The sequence below is a fragment of the Sinocyclocheilus rhinocerous genome, unplaced genomic scaffold (genome assembly GCF_001515625.1).
Source record: "Sinocyclocheilus rhinocerous isolate Xijiao unplaced genomic scaffold, SAMN03320098_v1.1 scaffold2541, whole genome shotgun sequence".
In the NCBI taxonomy this organism is placed as follows: Eukaryota; Metazoa; Chordata; class Actinopteri; order Cypriniformes; family Cyprinidae; genus Sinocyclocheilus; species Sinocyclocheilus rhinocerous.
The window spans coordinates 42,474-56,947 of record NW_015631094.1 but is presented as its reverse complement, the minus strand read 5'-3'; the positions used below and the strand labels follow the sequence as shown (position 1 = coordinate 56,947).

Here is a 14,474-nt window from a genome sequence, read left to right as displayed (position 1 = left end):
GAAGACCAGCCGGCTGCAAAGCATATATCTTGAATAGACATACCTCTCGACCACGCCCAGGAGGAGGCGATAGCTCTTGTTGAGTGGGCCCTAATGTGCAAAGGATATTCCTTCGGCGCTTAGCCGAAGCGAGGGCAAGAAGAAGTGCAGTTTTGAGAGATAGCTCCTTCATATCAACGGATGCTAAAGGCTCGAATGGTGGCTGTGAAAGAGCTCTTAACACCACCTCTAGGTCCCAGGGCGGAACTGAAGGCGGACGCGGGGAATGTAACCTCCTCGCCCCTTAAGAGCACTCACCACCAGCGCGTGCCTACCGATCGATTGCCCGCCCAGCGGGGAACAAAACGAGGCAATAGCGGCCAGTGTTGATGGTAGACATCCACTATCAAGCCTGTACTGTAGAAAACGCAGAACATCCGACACGGAGCAAGCAGCCGGGTCGATATGAACATCACGGCACCACAAACACTCCCCATTTTAGAGCATAGAAATGTCTCGTGGAGGGCACCCGTGCCTCAGAGAGCGTATCAAGCACATGAGAATGCAGGGCGGTCAGCTCCTCTGATATCCCCGAAGCAGACACACATGATGGCTCAATAACTCCGGGTTGGGGTGCCATTCCGAGCCGCTCGTTTGAGAGAGCAGATCCTTCCTGATGGGGATCGGCCAGGGCGGCGCCGCCAGCAGCTTTGTCAGGTCTGGGAACCAAGGCTGGTTCGGCCAGTTCGGGGCGACGAGTGTCACCAAAGCCTCCTCCTCCCTGATCTTGCATATCACCAGCTGCATTATCTTGATCGGAGGAACGCATACAGCCTGGCTGCTGGCCAGTGCGATGTCAGAGCGTCCCCTTCCAGCGGGGAGTGAGACAGGGAGAAGAACAGCGGGCAGTGCGCATTCTCGCTCGTGGCGAACAGATCCACCTCCAAATCATCCGAACTGACTCGGGATGCAGCCTCCACTCTCCTTGAGGAATCCCCTTCCTCAAAAGCATTTCTGCCCCGCAGTTCAGGAGACCGGGGATGTGCGCTGCTCTGATGGAGAGAAAGTGACGGTCCGTCCATAGTAGGAGATTCGCTGCCTGCTTGTACAGAGCATTGGATTGTACGCCCCCTTGGCGATTTATGTACGAAACCACAGACGTTGTCGGTGCGAATCAGTACATGTCGTTGTTCCAGCTGCGGCCAAAAATCCTTTAGAGCTAAGAACACTGCTTCCAGCTCCAATCGGTTTATGTGCCACCGGCTCTGAGGTTCTGACCACAGCCCTGAAGCCGGCATGCCCTCGCACCCTGCCCCCCATCCGCGAGTCGACGCCATCAAGCCCAGGGGAACCCCCCGGCTGAAGAGATCTTTGCGCCACGGCCTCAGAGCTTCGATGCAGCTGCGGGAGACCGCGATGCGCAAACGTTCCGAAGTCCACGCCGTCCAATGGACTCGAGATTTCAGCCATAACTGCAGCGAGCGCATGTGTAGTAAACCCAGATGACATACTGATGCCGCTGCCGCCGTCCAAGGGACTCGAGATTTCAACCATAATTGCAGGGGGCGCATGTGTAGTAAGCCCAGATGACATACCGCTGCAGCAGACGCCATGAGCCCCAGCAGCCTCTGAAATTCCTTCAAGTGAACAGAGCTGCCCAGTCTGAAATGGTGCAGGGAAGACAAAATGGCCGCCGAGCGCTACCGAGAGAGGCGAGCGTGCATCTCCACCGAGTCGAAGCACACTCTCAGATACGTTATAGACTGACTCGGGGCGAGAATGCTCTTACGCACATTCACACATAGCCCCAAGAACTCCAAGTGATGAAACAGTTTGTCTATATGGCTGTCTATAGTGTGTCCCGTGACTGAGCTAAGATCAGCCAGTCACCTAAATAATTGAGAACGCGCATCCTGCTCGCTCTGAGGGGGGCGAGTGCTGCGTCCATGCACTTCGAGAAAGTGCGCGGGGCCAAAGCCAGCCCAAACGGGAGAACAGAGTACTGGTACGCTGTGCCCTCGAAAGCAAATCTCAGAAAGCGTCTGTGATGCGCTGCTATCTGAATGTGAAAGTACGCGTCCTTTAAATTCACGGACGCAACCAGTACCCGGGGCGAATTTGCACCAGGATCTGTTTTATCATCCTGAACGCCCAACGCCATTGAAACGGGGTGGTCTGTGTCTGAATTCAAGGGCGTATCCACGCTCTATCACATCGAGTAACCAGCGTGAGATTCCCAGAACAGTTTTCCACGCGCTCAGGAACTGACATAGCAGCTTCAGCGGCTTGGTCGTTGGATGCGAACACTGGTGAGCAGTGGCTCTCCACCGCTCTGAGGCGGGGGCGAGCGGCGCTACATTGACTGAGTGAGGAGGAAAGAGCTCTTTTGTGCACTTGTATGCATTTTTTAATGATCCCACACACACACATCAAACACAAATTTGAACAATTTTGAGACAGCTTGGGGGCTGGGCCGATCGCGTAGGCTACTCGTCCCTCCTCTCCGGGTTGTCAGGACAGTGGCTTGGCAGCTGACGGTGGGCGGGAGTCACGGCGCGGGCTTCAATATTGTAATGCATTACTTTTAAAAGTAACTTTCCCCAACACTGGTGAGCAGTGGCTCTCCACCGCTCTGAGGCGGGGGCGAGCGGCGCTACATTGACTGAGTGAGGAGGAAAGAGCTCTTTTGTGCACTTGTATGCATTTTTTAATGATCCCACACACACACATCAAACACAAATTTGAACAATTTTGAGACAGCTTGGGGGCTGGGCCGATCGCGTAGGCTACTCGTCCCTCCTCTCCGGGCTGTCAGGACAGTGGCTTGGCAGCTGACGGTGGGCGGGAGTCACGGCGCGGGCTTCTCCGCTTGCCGTGGCGCCTCTTCCCGGGTCCCTTTACACTTTTCTCCGCACATCTGGCTCCTGGTAGCAGCGGTCGCAGGCCTGGTGTCCCTGCACTGCGATGAACCATGCGCCAAAGAAGACCTCGATCTCGTGGTCTGCTGCTGGAAAGTCTTTTTGACCGGTGTGGGCGGCGGCATCTGCGCCTGTCACTACAGACTGTGAATGGCTATACGATCTAGTTGAACACCACATCGTAGGGGTGTGAACAACTGACGTAATAGTCCACCGAAATCTGGAAGGCTGATAAGAGGCGCGCCTGGGCATCAGGTGACTCCTCACCTTCGCGCGCTTTTCCACGCAGGGACATCAGGTGACTCCTCACCTTCGCGCGCTTTTCCGCACAGTCTCATCAGGTGACTCCTTGCCTTCGCGCGCTTTTCCGTGCAGGGGCATCAGGTGACTCCTCGCCTTCGCGCGCTTTTCCGCGCAGGGGCACCAGGTGACTCCTTGCCGCTTTACTGCTGGTGAGTGGGTAAGCGACTCAAGCGCTTGTCGCCGTACTGAAGCGGGGGTATAGTTTATAAGCCATATTCTTAGGTTATTCAGCAAAGTGAAGGAGAAGATTCTGACGTAATTGTCGCGTGCACCGCATTTTATACTGCCTCTCAAGCGCGTCAGTATTTGTATGTGATTTGCATACTTTGCGACAATTGGCCAGTCATTTGGACTGATGTGAGCCAATAGGACTTCAGGAAAGGTTGGAAGGGAAGAAGTTCCCATAACGGAGAAATGTCTCCGTGATGTCTCGTGAAAGCTCAAGAGGGAACCGGTAGTGTGTGACCCTCAGTGTTTTGAGACTATTGACATCCTCAGCGATCTTCTTGTAGCTGTCACAGGCAATGTCACCATTGTCGTTGTCATCCTGCGATATCTTTTCCGGAGTATGAGCAAATTTGTCCCAAATGCTGAGACCTTTTCCATCGGCTCTCCAGGCACCCTCTATCTGTGGTGTTTGAGCATAACATAAAAAAAAAAATCATCATTTGAAGACACTCAGAACTAATAAGATTTTCAAACGTTTTATGTGTTAAATGGATTGTACCTGATAGGAAGCAGTTGCTGTACTCCACATAAATCCCTCTGGGAAATGTCCATATAACATTTCTTCCTCCTCTGTCAGTGGAAAGACATTATTTCTCATTATATCAAAGTAGAGATGAGCAGAGCGCTTTGGAGTTCTTGACAGACTTGAAAGTTTAAAGTTCACATAGTGAAGCCAACAGTGTAGCCTTTCAGCCACTCGAAGGAGTCCATTAGAGAGGAAGCAATGTAACCCTTGACACGTACTCCATCCAGATTGTGCACTAAAAAGAGAATACATGTAAATGTGTGTCAGGTTAAAAAAAAAAAAAAACCCAGTAGGCTTCATTCACTAATAATTTAGTAAAATTTGCATTTTAATGCAGAAAAAAATGCAAAAATGTCTGCAAAATTAACAGGTGTGTATGCACGGAACTTTGTTTTTACTTTTGTTCACTTATATATGGTCCAGAATATTCTTCTAAATGAGAATGCATGTTCACTCAGCTAGTCATTTGCATAAAATGCACCCAAACCATGCCAAAATAAGGGATTTTTGTAGAACATCACCTTAGTACATTTAGATGTTCATGTAAAGCAATGTTTTTTGCACTCAAAACCATCTAGAACACAATATACAAAGCTTTCATATAGGCCTAGACTAAACACAATTGTGTTTCAGACCTCTTATTTACCAACTGTGCATATGCCTGCCCAGTCAGCATTTTGTCATATAATTTTTATTCTATTTATCATCATTCAGAAATAATTCTTACTTTTGTACATATTCCATTTCTAATAATATTTTTTTAAATAACCAAAAAAAAAAAAAAAAATTAAGATAAAATAAAATGTAGGCTTTATAATAATATAAAAAATCATCATCATCATCATATATACATTTTATATATTTATATAATTTGTAACATTTAAAATATATTGATTTATGATTTCTGCAGATTTTATGCACAAAGATAAACAGCACAAACAGTTGGTGTATTAGAAACAGTGTTAGCATACCCTTAAGAGCCTCATCAATATAGGTCTTCAGGAAGAATATATACGATCAGTGTCATCTATGTCAGTGCCTGTTGCCACACCATTTTCTCAGGGTCTCCATACTCTTCCTTTAACCAGTTAAGAAGTCTCCTGTGTCCCCAATCAACAGCCTTCTGCTCATTAACAGCTGTATTATAGAGCCATCTACATTGTCCTTTTCAACATCCTGATCATACTGATAAGACTCAATATCAAGTCTGCTGGTCACATGACGCATAACTTTGGTAGTGTATGTATTAATGCAGAATACATCAGCTGTTCCTTGGATAAAGGCTTTGTCTTCATCAGTAAAAGAAGGCAACCTGGATTCTGTCAAGCCTTGAAGTTCACTCTTATTCCCAACCTGCCACTTCATGGCATCAGGGTAGTCGCCATTTTTAAAGATGGGGTGTGCAAACCAGCCTAGCTGGAACTGAAGGGCTCGATCAACAGCCACCACCTCTCGAGGAATATTGATGTCTAGGGGTTCTGCCCATTCAGCGCTCAGACTAATGGATACCAGACCTCCTTGAGATGCCCTGTATTTCTCATCATAAGCGTGATATCCTTGTGCATGAGCTTTCAGGAGGTTGTGTGCAACCCTGTATGGAGCATCTCCGGGTTGAATCACATTAGGTGGAATCTGACCCAGTCCATATCCCGACCATGCAATGGTATAGGGTTCATTAAATGTGATCCAAATCTTCACCCTGTCTCCAAATGTTGCATAGCAGAAGTCACAATATTCATTGAATATGTTAATCATTTCAGGGTTGTCCCAACCATTGATGTTCTGCAAAGCCTGTGGCAGGTCCCAGTGGTAGAAGGTCACCATGGGTGCGATATTGTTTGCTATGCGACCATCTATGAGCCTGTTGTAATAGTCCACCCCCTTCTGGTTAAGAGAAGATTTATAGCCATTGGGAAAAATTTGAGACCATGACAAGGAGAATCTGTAAGTTTTAACTTTCAGGGCTCTCAACATGTATAGATCCACATCTATTTTATTATAACTGTCACATGCCATATCGCCATTGTCATTGTTTGGGATATTTCCAGATTTTTGAGTGAAAGTATCCCAAACACTTGGCCCTTTTCCATCTGCATTTCAGCCACCTTCTACCTGATATGCTGAAGACGAGACACCCCAATGGAATTCCTCTGGAAATGCACCATAGTGATAAAGCTGTCTCTCAGACTTGGTCTGAGGGGAGAACTTTTCCCAAACAACCTTGGATTTGGAAGGAACTTCAGATGGAGGCAGACTAGGGAATCTTGTGATCTCAATTTTATTTCCATATATTTGCATCTTAGCACTTGCTTTAGTATCAGGAAATCCTTTTTTCGCAATCACCTTTGAGTATTAATATGTTGATGCTTTGGGGGTTCTCTGTCTGTCAGGATCTTCAAAGTCCACTTAGTGCAATCCAAATCATTGACTGTAGCCTTGAGGACCCTCAAATCCATCCATTAGAGACTGGACTGTAAACCACTGGATGTCAGTTTTATCTAAAAGCACAGCTGTTTGGACAGAAAGTGTAGTAGTTTGTAGTTACTACTACTAACAACAAAGTGTATGTATTTAATGAACTTTAGATAGTGATCTTTTATTAGATAGCCTGATGTTAAGGTTTGGCAAATATTTTGTTACATTGGTAGAAGATTGTGTTCAAAACTCGTAAGGCTATGGCTTCCCTAATTTTCTTCATGGCTTGCTCTTTGTTTTTGGCTACCTAAAACAAAGGTCTGTATGATTATTGCAGATTCAGCATTTTCATATATTTTCAGCCCCCTGCAGTATTCATTATTTCTGCAAAAAGAGAAGTTTGTCCCAAGCTATCATGATATGAAAGTATTGCCAACAATCATTTTTAAGATCACATACCTTATTAGAGCTAGAGTGGCTAAGAGGAACTACGCTAAAAAGCTAGAATACCAGTTCTCTTCCAATGACACGGCTTCAGTGTGGAAAGGCCTGAAAGACATTACAAACTACAAGACACCATCCCCCAACACTGAGGTGAATCAACGACTTGCTGAAGACCTGAACGAGTTTTACTGTAGGTTCGAAACCGGTCTCACACCTCACACCTGCTTTGAACATCTCTCTACACAACCATTAACACCTCCAGTTACCCCCCTCTCCCCCACACCTGCACTTCAGATCAGTGAAGACGATGTGCGTAAGGTCTTCAGAAAGAACAAGAGAAGAAAGGCACCAGGCCCAGACAGTGTCACACCAGCCTGTCTGAAAACCTGTGCCGACCAGCTGGCCTACATCTTTGCACAGATCTTTAACAGATCACTGGAGCTGTGCGAAGTCCTTTCCTGCTTCAACACTCCACCATAATCCCCGTCCCAAAGAAACCCAAAATTACTGGACTTAATGACTACAGATCTGTTGCTTTAACGTCTGTGGTCAGAAGGCATTTGAAAAACTGGATTTGGCTTATCTGAAGGACATCACTGGACCTCCTGCAGTTTGCTTACCGAGCAAATAGGTCTGTTGATTATGCAGTCAGCATGGGGCTGCACTTCATCCTGCAACATCTGGACAAAAAAGGGACTTATGTGAGGATCCTGTTCGTGGACTTCAGTTCGGTTATACTCGGCCATCATTGAATCCGTCCTCTGCACTTCAATAACTGTCTGGTTCAGCTCAGCTACCAAAACTGACCTTAAACGACTACAGAGGATAGTTCGGACTGCTGAGCGAATCATTGGTACAACCCTCCCTATCCTCCAAGAACTGTACTCATCCAGAGTGAGTAAAAGGGCTAGCAAAATCATTCTGGACCCCTCACACCCAGCCCACTTCCTATTCGAACTGTTGCCGTCTGGTCGGTGCTACAGAGCAGTGAGCACCAAAACAGCCAGACATAGGAAAAGCTTCTTCCCTCAGGCCATCTACCTCACGAACAGTTAAATGCCCCCCCCCCACCCCGTGCAATAAAACATTTGCAATACCCACTATCCATACTTATATTTATTATACATATGTTATTGATTTAACATATCTTACATATATTCAAATTCCCTTGCATAATTTGTATATAGCACATATGTACATACATTATATTGTCTGTTGACTCTTGTCTATTGTGTATTGTTTTTCACATATTTATTTTCAATCACTTGTTTATTTTTGTTATCTGTGTCTTGTCACTTGTCATCCTGTCTGTGCACTGGAAGCTTCTGTCACCAAGACAAATTCCTTGTGTGCGTAAGCACACTTGGCAATAAAGCTCATTCTGATTCTGATTCTGATTCTGAAGCTTCCTAGATCAAAATTTTTTGACCTGGAAATAATGAATATTTCAAATATAAAAATACTAGAATCGGCAAGAAGTACATTATAGACCATAGGTTTAGGTCACCATCTCTCTGATTTCACATACACTGACCAGTTTTCTTAAGATGCTTACCTTTCATTGTCTCATTAATACTTGGCAATAAAGCTCATTCTGATTCTGATTCTGATTCTGAAGCTTCCTAGATCAAAATTTTTTGACCTGGAAATAATGAATATTTCAAATATAAAAATATTAGAATCGGCAAGAAGTACATTATAGACCATAGGTTTAGGTCACCATCTCTCTGATTTCACATACACTGACCAGTTTTCTTAAGATGCTTACCTTTCATTGTCTCATTAATGTAGGCTTTGAGATAGTCGACACGCTCAGTGTCATTGAACACATCACCATTGTATTCAGTTGGCATTCCATTTCCTGTGATGTAGATGGGCACCTTTGTGAAGGACAAGTACTCAAAAGAGATGTAGTTCAATAATCTTCAAAGGCCCCACGGAACAGTGAAGACAGGGAGTCTTGCCAGCTCTTTACCACATAAATCTTCCTTTTTCTTAATTTGTTCCTTCAGCATGGCTGGATAGTCTCCATCCACAAATATGGGATGAGCAAACCAGCCAAGCATGAAGTTTAGATAACGCTCAGCTGCTGCTACATCCTGATCACTTGAGGGATTCCTCGGCTCTGTCCAATCAGAGTTAAGAGCAATACCCACTTTTCCACCTTGCAGTTTTCTGTAATTATCATTATAAATATGCCAGGCTTCAGCATGAGATTTTATAATATTTTGCGTCACCTGCAAAAGCAAACAAAGAATTGTCACTTTCTAAAATCTGAAAAATATATTATAATAATATTTCTCAGATTGACAGACACACCTTGTAAGATGCGATTATTGGGTCTTTCACTCTCGGGGGATGTTCCCCTGTTCCGTACCCCAAGTTGCTCACTACCCACGGGCTGCCGAAGGTGATCCATGTTTTGACTCTGTCTCCATAATGTGAGAAGCAGAAATCAGAAAATTCTTTGAAAGTTTCCACAACATAGTCATTTTTCCAGCCGCCTGAGTCCTGCAGAGCTTGGGGAAGGTCCCAGTGATGCAGGGTAACAGTGGGCTCGATGCCGGATTGTAGGAGTGTATCAATCATCTTGTCATAATAAGCAACACCATTTTCAACCAAACTTTCTTAGCGCCCAGTGTGGAAAATGCGAACCCAGGAAATTGAGAACTGATAATTAGGTGCCATCATGCCCCTAAGCAGATACACATTATAGTCCACCTTGTGATAACTATCACAGGCCAAATCAGTGGTCTGGTTTTCAAAGACATGACCCTCATGGCTAAATCGGTCCCATATTGTCTCGCCCTTCCCGTGTTCAGTCCATCCACCCTCCACTTTGAAACTCTCACTGGAGACGGACCAGTCAAAATGAACTGGGAACGAGCCACTCAAGAACTGATCACGCTCCGCTTCAGTTTGACTTCTGAATTTCTCCCAGACCTTTTGGTATGAGAATGCAGAAGCTGATTTCTGATGTGAGACTGTCTTAGTATTTTTTATCTGCAAACTAAATGAGAACATACTTGTTATGCTGACTATTACATAACTATTATTTACTGATATTTGTACCTTATTGGTCTCAGCTTTACCTTTTGTGTGTTTCTTCCTGATCTAGCTTCTCAAAAAGGTGTGTGATGTCATAGCCCATGATGTGAAGATCTTTCTTCTGTAAAACTGGCAAAAAAACTAGGTTAGCATCTGGTATTTCAATTTTATAAAAAGCATCTTAGACATTGGACAATAATTCTCATATCCATCACAGTGGAGACAGACTGTCAACTGATACACAAGGATGGGCTTTTGACCACTGCCAATCTGAAACAAGAGCGTCAAGTGTCATTCCAGTGTCCTGAAATATTCTGTCAAGTCAAGTAATTTAAGCAGCCTTTAAATATTAAAAACCAGCTGAGATAAGTCTTATGAAATCTCATGATTATTCAGTGGGTCGATCTGTTGTGAAGATGATTATATATTACTTCAAGAGCCACAATAAATCATAATCATTACCTGCAACTTCCTCAATTCCTCCATTAGAAGTGTCTCCAATTTGCAGTTGTACTGCAGATACAGAGAGATGAAATCCACATATGCCTGAAGATGAGATAAGAGAAGTATGTGATAAATTACATTTACATTTAGTCATTTAGCAGATGCTTTTGTCCAAAGCGACTTACAAATGAAGACAATGGAAGCAATCAAAATCAACAAAAGAAAATACAAAATATATATCATTATAATTATATATATATATATAAATTACATAAAATGTATGCTACATATAGCATAAAATACATAATAATAATAACTATGCAGCAACATAATATATGATGATCTGTCTTGAACACTTACCATGATTTTGGCCCCATTTGATAAATGGAGTTAATATCACTGGTTCTGATCCCAAGAGACAAACGAAGTGCTGAAAAACAAAAAATATCACGAAGACATCAACATTGTACTATTATAAAGAACTATGTAATGGGGGTACTGGGATTAGTATATTCCAGTGAATACTAATACTAATAACAACAAAGTTTTTTTCCCAGCTAAATTTAAACTATAAAACAATTTAGCATGATATTTATGAAGCTTATGTAAAAGGTATCATGCAAAAAGATCCACACATTATTTGGTTCAACAGAAATCATAATCTCATCATAATCTCATAATAATTTGCATAAAATTACATTCAAAATGACAACCTGACTTGATTTATTTATTTTAATAACTTGCCTTAAGAAACTATTTAGGCTTTCATCAGAATGGTTTTGTCGAGAAGTATACATTGGACTTTTGACTCAAAACGTACGAGTTACTGAGAGTTTGCCATTGACAACTAGCCCTGGTCTGTTTTGTGTACATGAAACATTAATTTAATAATTAATTAATAAACTCATGTCTTACCTTTAAACATTTGATGATAGACATTGTAAACATTTGCATGAGACTGGACAGCATTTTGAAGTTGCACTTCATGTAGCTCATGCAGGTGACTGAATGTGATGATTGTGTCCACAAGATCTCTAAATGCACTGAACACAAATCCTGCATACTGCTCAAACATCTGCACCAGTAATGGATTCTCCCAGCCTCCAAATCTGGCTCTGAAGAGTTCTGGTACAGCAGAACGATGGAGAACCAGCAGAGGTTTGATGCCCGATTCAGTCAGCTGCTGCACGAGCGTCTTGTAGCACTTCACAGTGTCTTCATGCGGCTGGTTGGGATCACCTGAGGGAAGGATGAGAGACCAGGACAGGGGAACTTTAAAGTGGGTCACCCCTCTGCTCTGAAGGTACAGGAAGTAGGCTCTGGATTGTTGAGGCAGTGGACCTCCACAGTTAAACGCATTATCTTCATCTGATGGTGAAGTCTGTCTGGTTTTCAGAGGGCCAGCAAGTAACATGAAGTCCTGTTGCTCTGCATTACAGTAGTTCCAAAAAAAACAGCCAACACACCTAGAGAAAGAAATCCCTCTAGGACCTTCATCATGACTGTTCTACAAAGGGGAAGAGTGTTCAAAGCTCTTTATAAGTACTACTGCTAATCTAAGGGGGAGGTATACATATCAGTGTTACAATCCTGCAGTTTAACTTTAATCCAAGTAGAACAGTTTATGGCAGTCGTTACGTTTTCATTATATAAACTCTGGACTAAGATAAGTGTGTTTGACTGTAAAGATATCCAGAAACACTAGGGCTACAAAAAATATATATAAAAAAAAATAAAAAATCTGCACCTTAGCATTAGCTGCACTAAACTTATCTTCATCTTAAAGAAAATCCCCCCTTTCCATTTGGGCAAACTTGCAGTGAAGCGTCCCGAGCTGATATCCACAAGTTTATATTTATATTATAAATATAAATATTATAAATTTATATTTCAAGTACTTTGCACTAGAGTGACATGAAGAGATTTCACTGGTGGCTGGTGAATGGATTACTAGAGCGCAATGCAGCAGAGTTTCCTGAGAAGCTCTCATTTGTTCAATGAGATTCATTAACCATTCTTACATTTGAGAAATGGCTAAATTGAAGATCAGTGGTTGATCAGTAAAGCTTTTTGATACCCCTGTATATAGCCTTACTTATAGGTATTCGGCCAAGATGTGATATCAAATTACACACATGTATACAATTAAATACATGGAATATAATTGGAAAATTATAGATATTAAAATTATTGCAGAAACAAGTCAAATCATTTTGTTGTTGTTGTTTCGTCTGAGTATGCTATTTATAACCAATCTCAAATTATTGCAGTGATGCCCAAGGGAATTTAGGCATCATTATGCTTATGAAATATGACAAAGTGTTCATTTTGAGATGACAGTTGAGGAAAAAGTTAAAGTAGATTTGACCAAGTCATGGGAAACACAATAAACTATGCATATTCGAATCTCTACTGTAATCTAGTACTCTCAATATAAGTTGGTGATACATAAAACGCAAATGTAATTTAAAATCAGGAAGTGAGTGAACAAATATTAGTTCACTGAAAGATACAAACAAATAAAACACATTAACAATTTTTTTTAATAAGGCATTTACTTATCAACTCACTGTAAATACTTGTGACATAGTATTTATGACACAAAAGACCATTTATCAGGCAATGGTTAAACACCTCAAATAAGCCAAGTGGCCCATTAACCAGCCTCAACGATATATCAGTCTGTCATTATTCAAGACCAGTTAATCATTCTTGGAAGCACAGAAAAATGAACAATAAGGCATGGCTGCATTTTTTTAAACCAAAGGTTTATTTTAAGATTACAACATACTTTACAAAACCTTACAAAAAGCATTAGAAAATATAAAAAAATTGAGATGATCCTGGAGAAATGTATCAAAAGATGGAAAACCTGGCTGTTAACAAACATGGGTGAATTAAACAGTGTCAAGACGACATATTGCATTGGTACCATGTATAAAACATTAGGCTCTATGGCTTTCAATTCTGAGACCTTATTGCTATTCAATGTAAACTGCATTTGGACCAACTTATGATTTGCATTTGCATAAAGGAGGCAAAATGATACACCAACCTGAAAAGAAACTATTAAAAAAAAAAAGGGGGAAAAACAAATTAAATGATTTTTTTTTATTAGTGCTTTCAATTGTGTTAAGACATTCTCTGAAAAGCTGAGTTTGCCTTTCTAACAGCTGGTCAAATGAAACGAAATCCAAACTTGTTTAAAGCCTCAGAAAATAACATAGAAGTAAACAAAAAGCAAACAAATAAGACTGAAATGGTAGCCTACAGAAAAGCTTCTTCAAAATAAGAGGCATAGTAACCAAAATACTTCTCATATACAGGTAAAGTACTCAAAATGCAAATAGAATATCAAAAGCTTCTTTGTAGATCAATAATTGATTCACAAGTATTCAAGCATTTTCCAGGTTTCCATTTTGTTCATTACAAACATACACTAATTGTGGTCCACTACTCAAAACACAGAACGGTTCTAAACACACTGAACTACATTTCTGATGTGGTTTTACACTGGCTCGTCCATCTAATTTTGGAATGGCAAAGATATGTAAACTCCAGTTTAAGGCATTTTTGAGATGCAACCCTTGGCACTTCATAAGAAGTGTGGTAAACAAATGGAAGAACCACAATTTATTTTCCCTATGAAAAAAAAAAGAGAGAGAGATGACAAGAAATGAGAGACATTGCACAGTCGCCTAGTGACTGAGGAGTATAACAACCATCTTCCTAACTAGCTTTTGGGCACTTTGGAGTATCAGGCAGAATGGCTGATGTCAAGTATAACTGGCTGGTGAGATGTTGCTTTCTGAGATTTTAACTTAGCATTCACTTGCCATAATACTGCACGACATATTCTTACAGATTCACCAGTGTGCGCAAGCTCCACTCGGTTCACACAATGTTCAGCAGCCAAACATAAAATACACAACACACACATACAGACACTTTCTGCATTTCAAGATGAGCAATGCCAACCACAGGTGAGGCGCTTTGTTGCACTGGAAAGCAGATGATAGTCTATTAGTCTCAATCAAGCACGGATCCCTATGAGAGACAGAGAGAGAAAAAGAAAACTCATTAAAACTCACATATCTTCATTCTGAGAAAGTAACAACATTAGTCTCTATTGTGAACTTCTCAAAAAAATAAAAAAAATAAAATAAAAA

At 42.0% G+C, this 14,474-nt stretch overlaps 1 protein-coding gene and 1 pseudogene across 1 annotated transcript in view; both read right to left on the bottom strand.

Moving 5' to 3' along the window:
- The window catches only part of LOC107741584 (lactase-phlorizin hydrolase-like), a 13,290-nt pseudogene extending 1,485 nt beyond the window's left edge, over positions 1-11,805 (bottom strand).
- A 1,322-nt stretch (positions 11,806-13,127) lies between these two features.
- LOC107741582 (gap junction gamma-1 protein-like) overlaps positions 13,128-14,474 on the bottom strand; it is a 6,475-nt gene continuing 5,128 nt past the window's right edge. Inside the window, exon 3 of the mRNA XM_016554333.1 lies at positions 13,128-14,352. Within this exon, the coding sequence (XP_016409819.1) occupies positions 14,339-14,352 (14 nt within the window). The 3' untranslated portion in view covers positions 13,128-14,338. The remainder of the gene's footprint in view (positions 14,353-14,474) is intronic.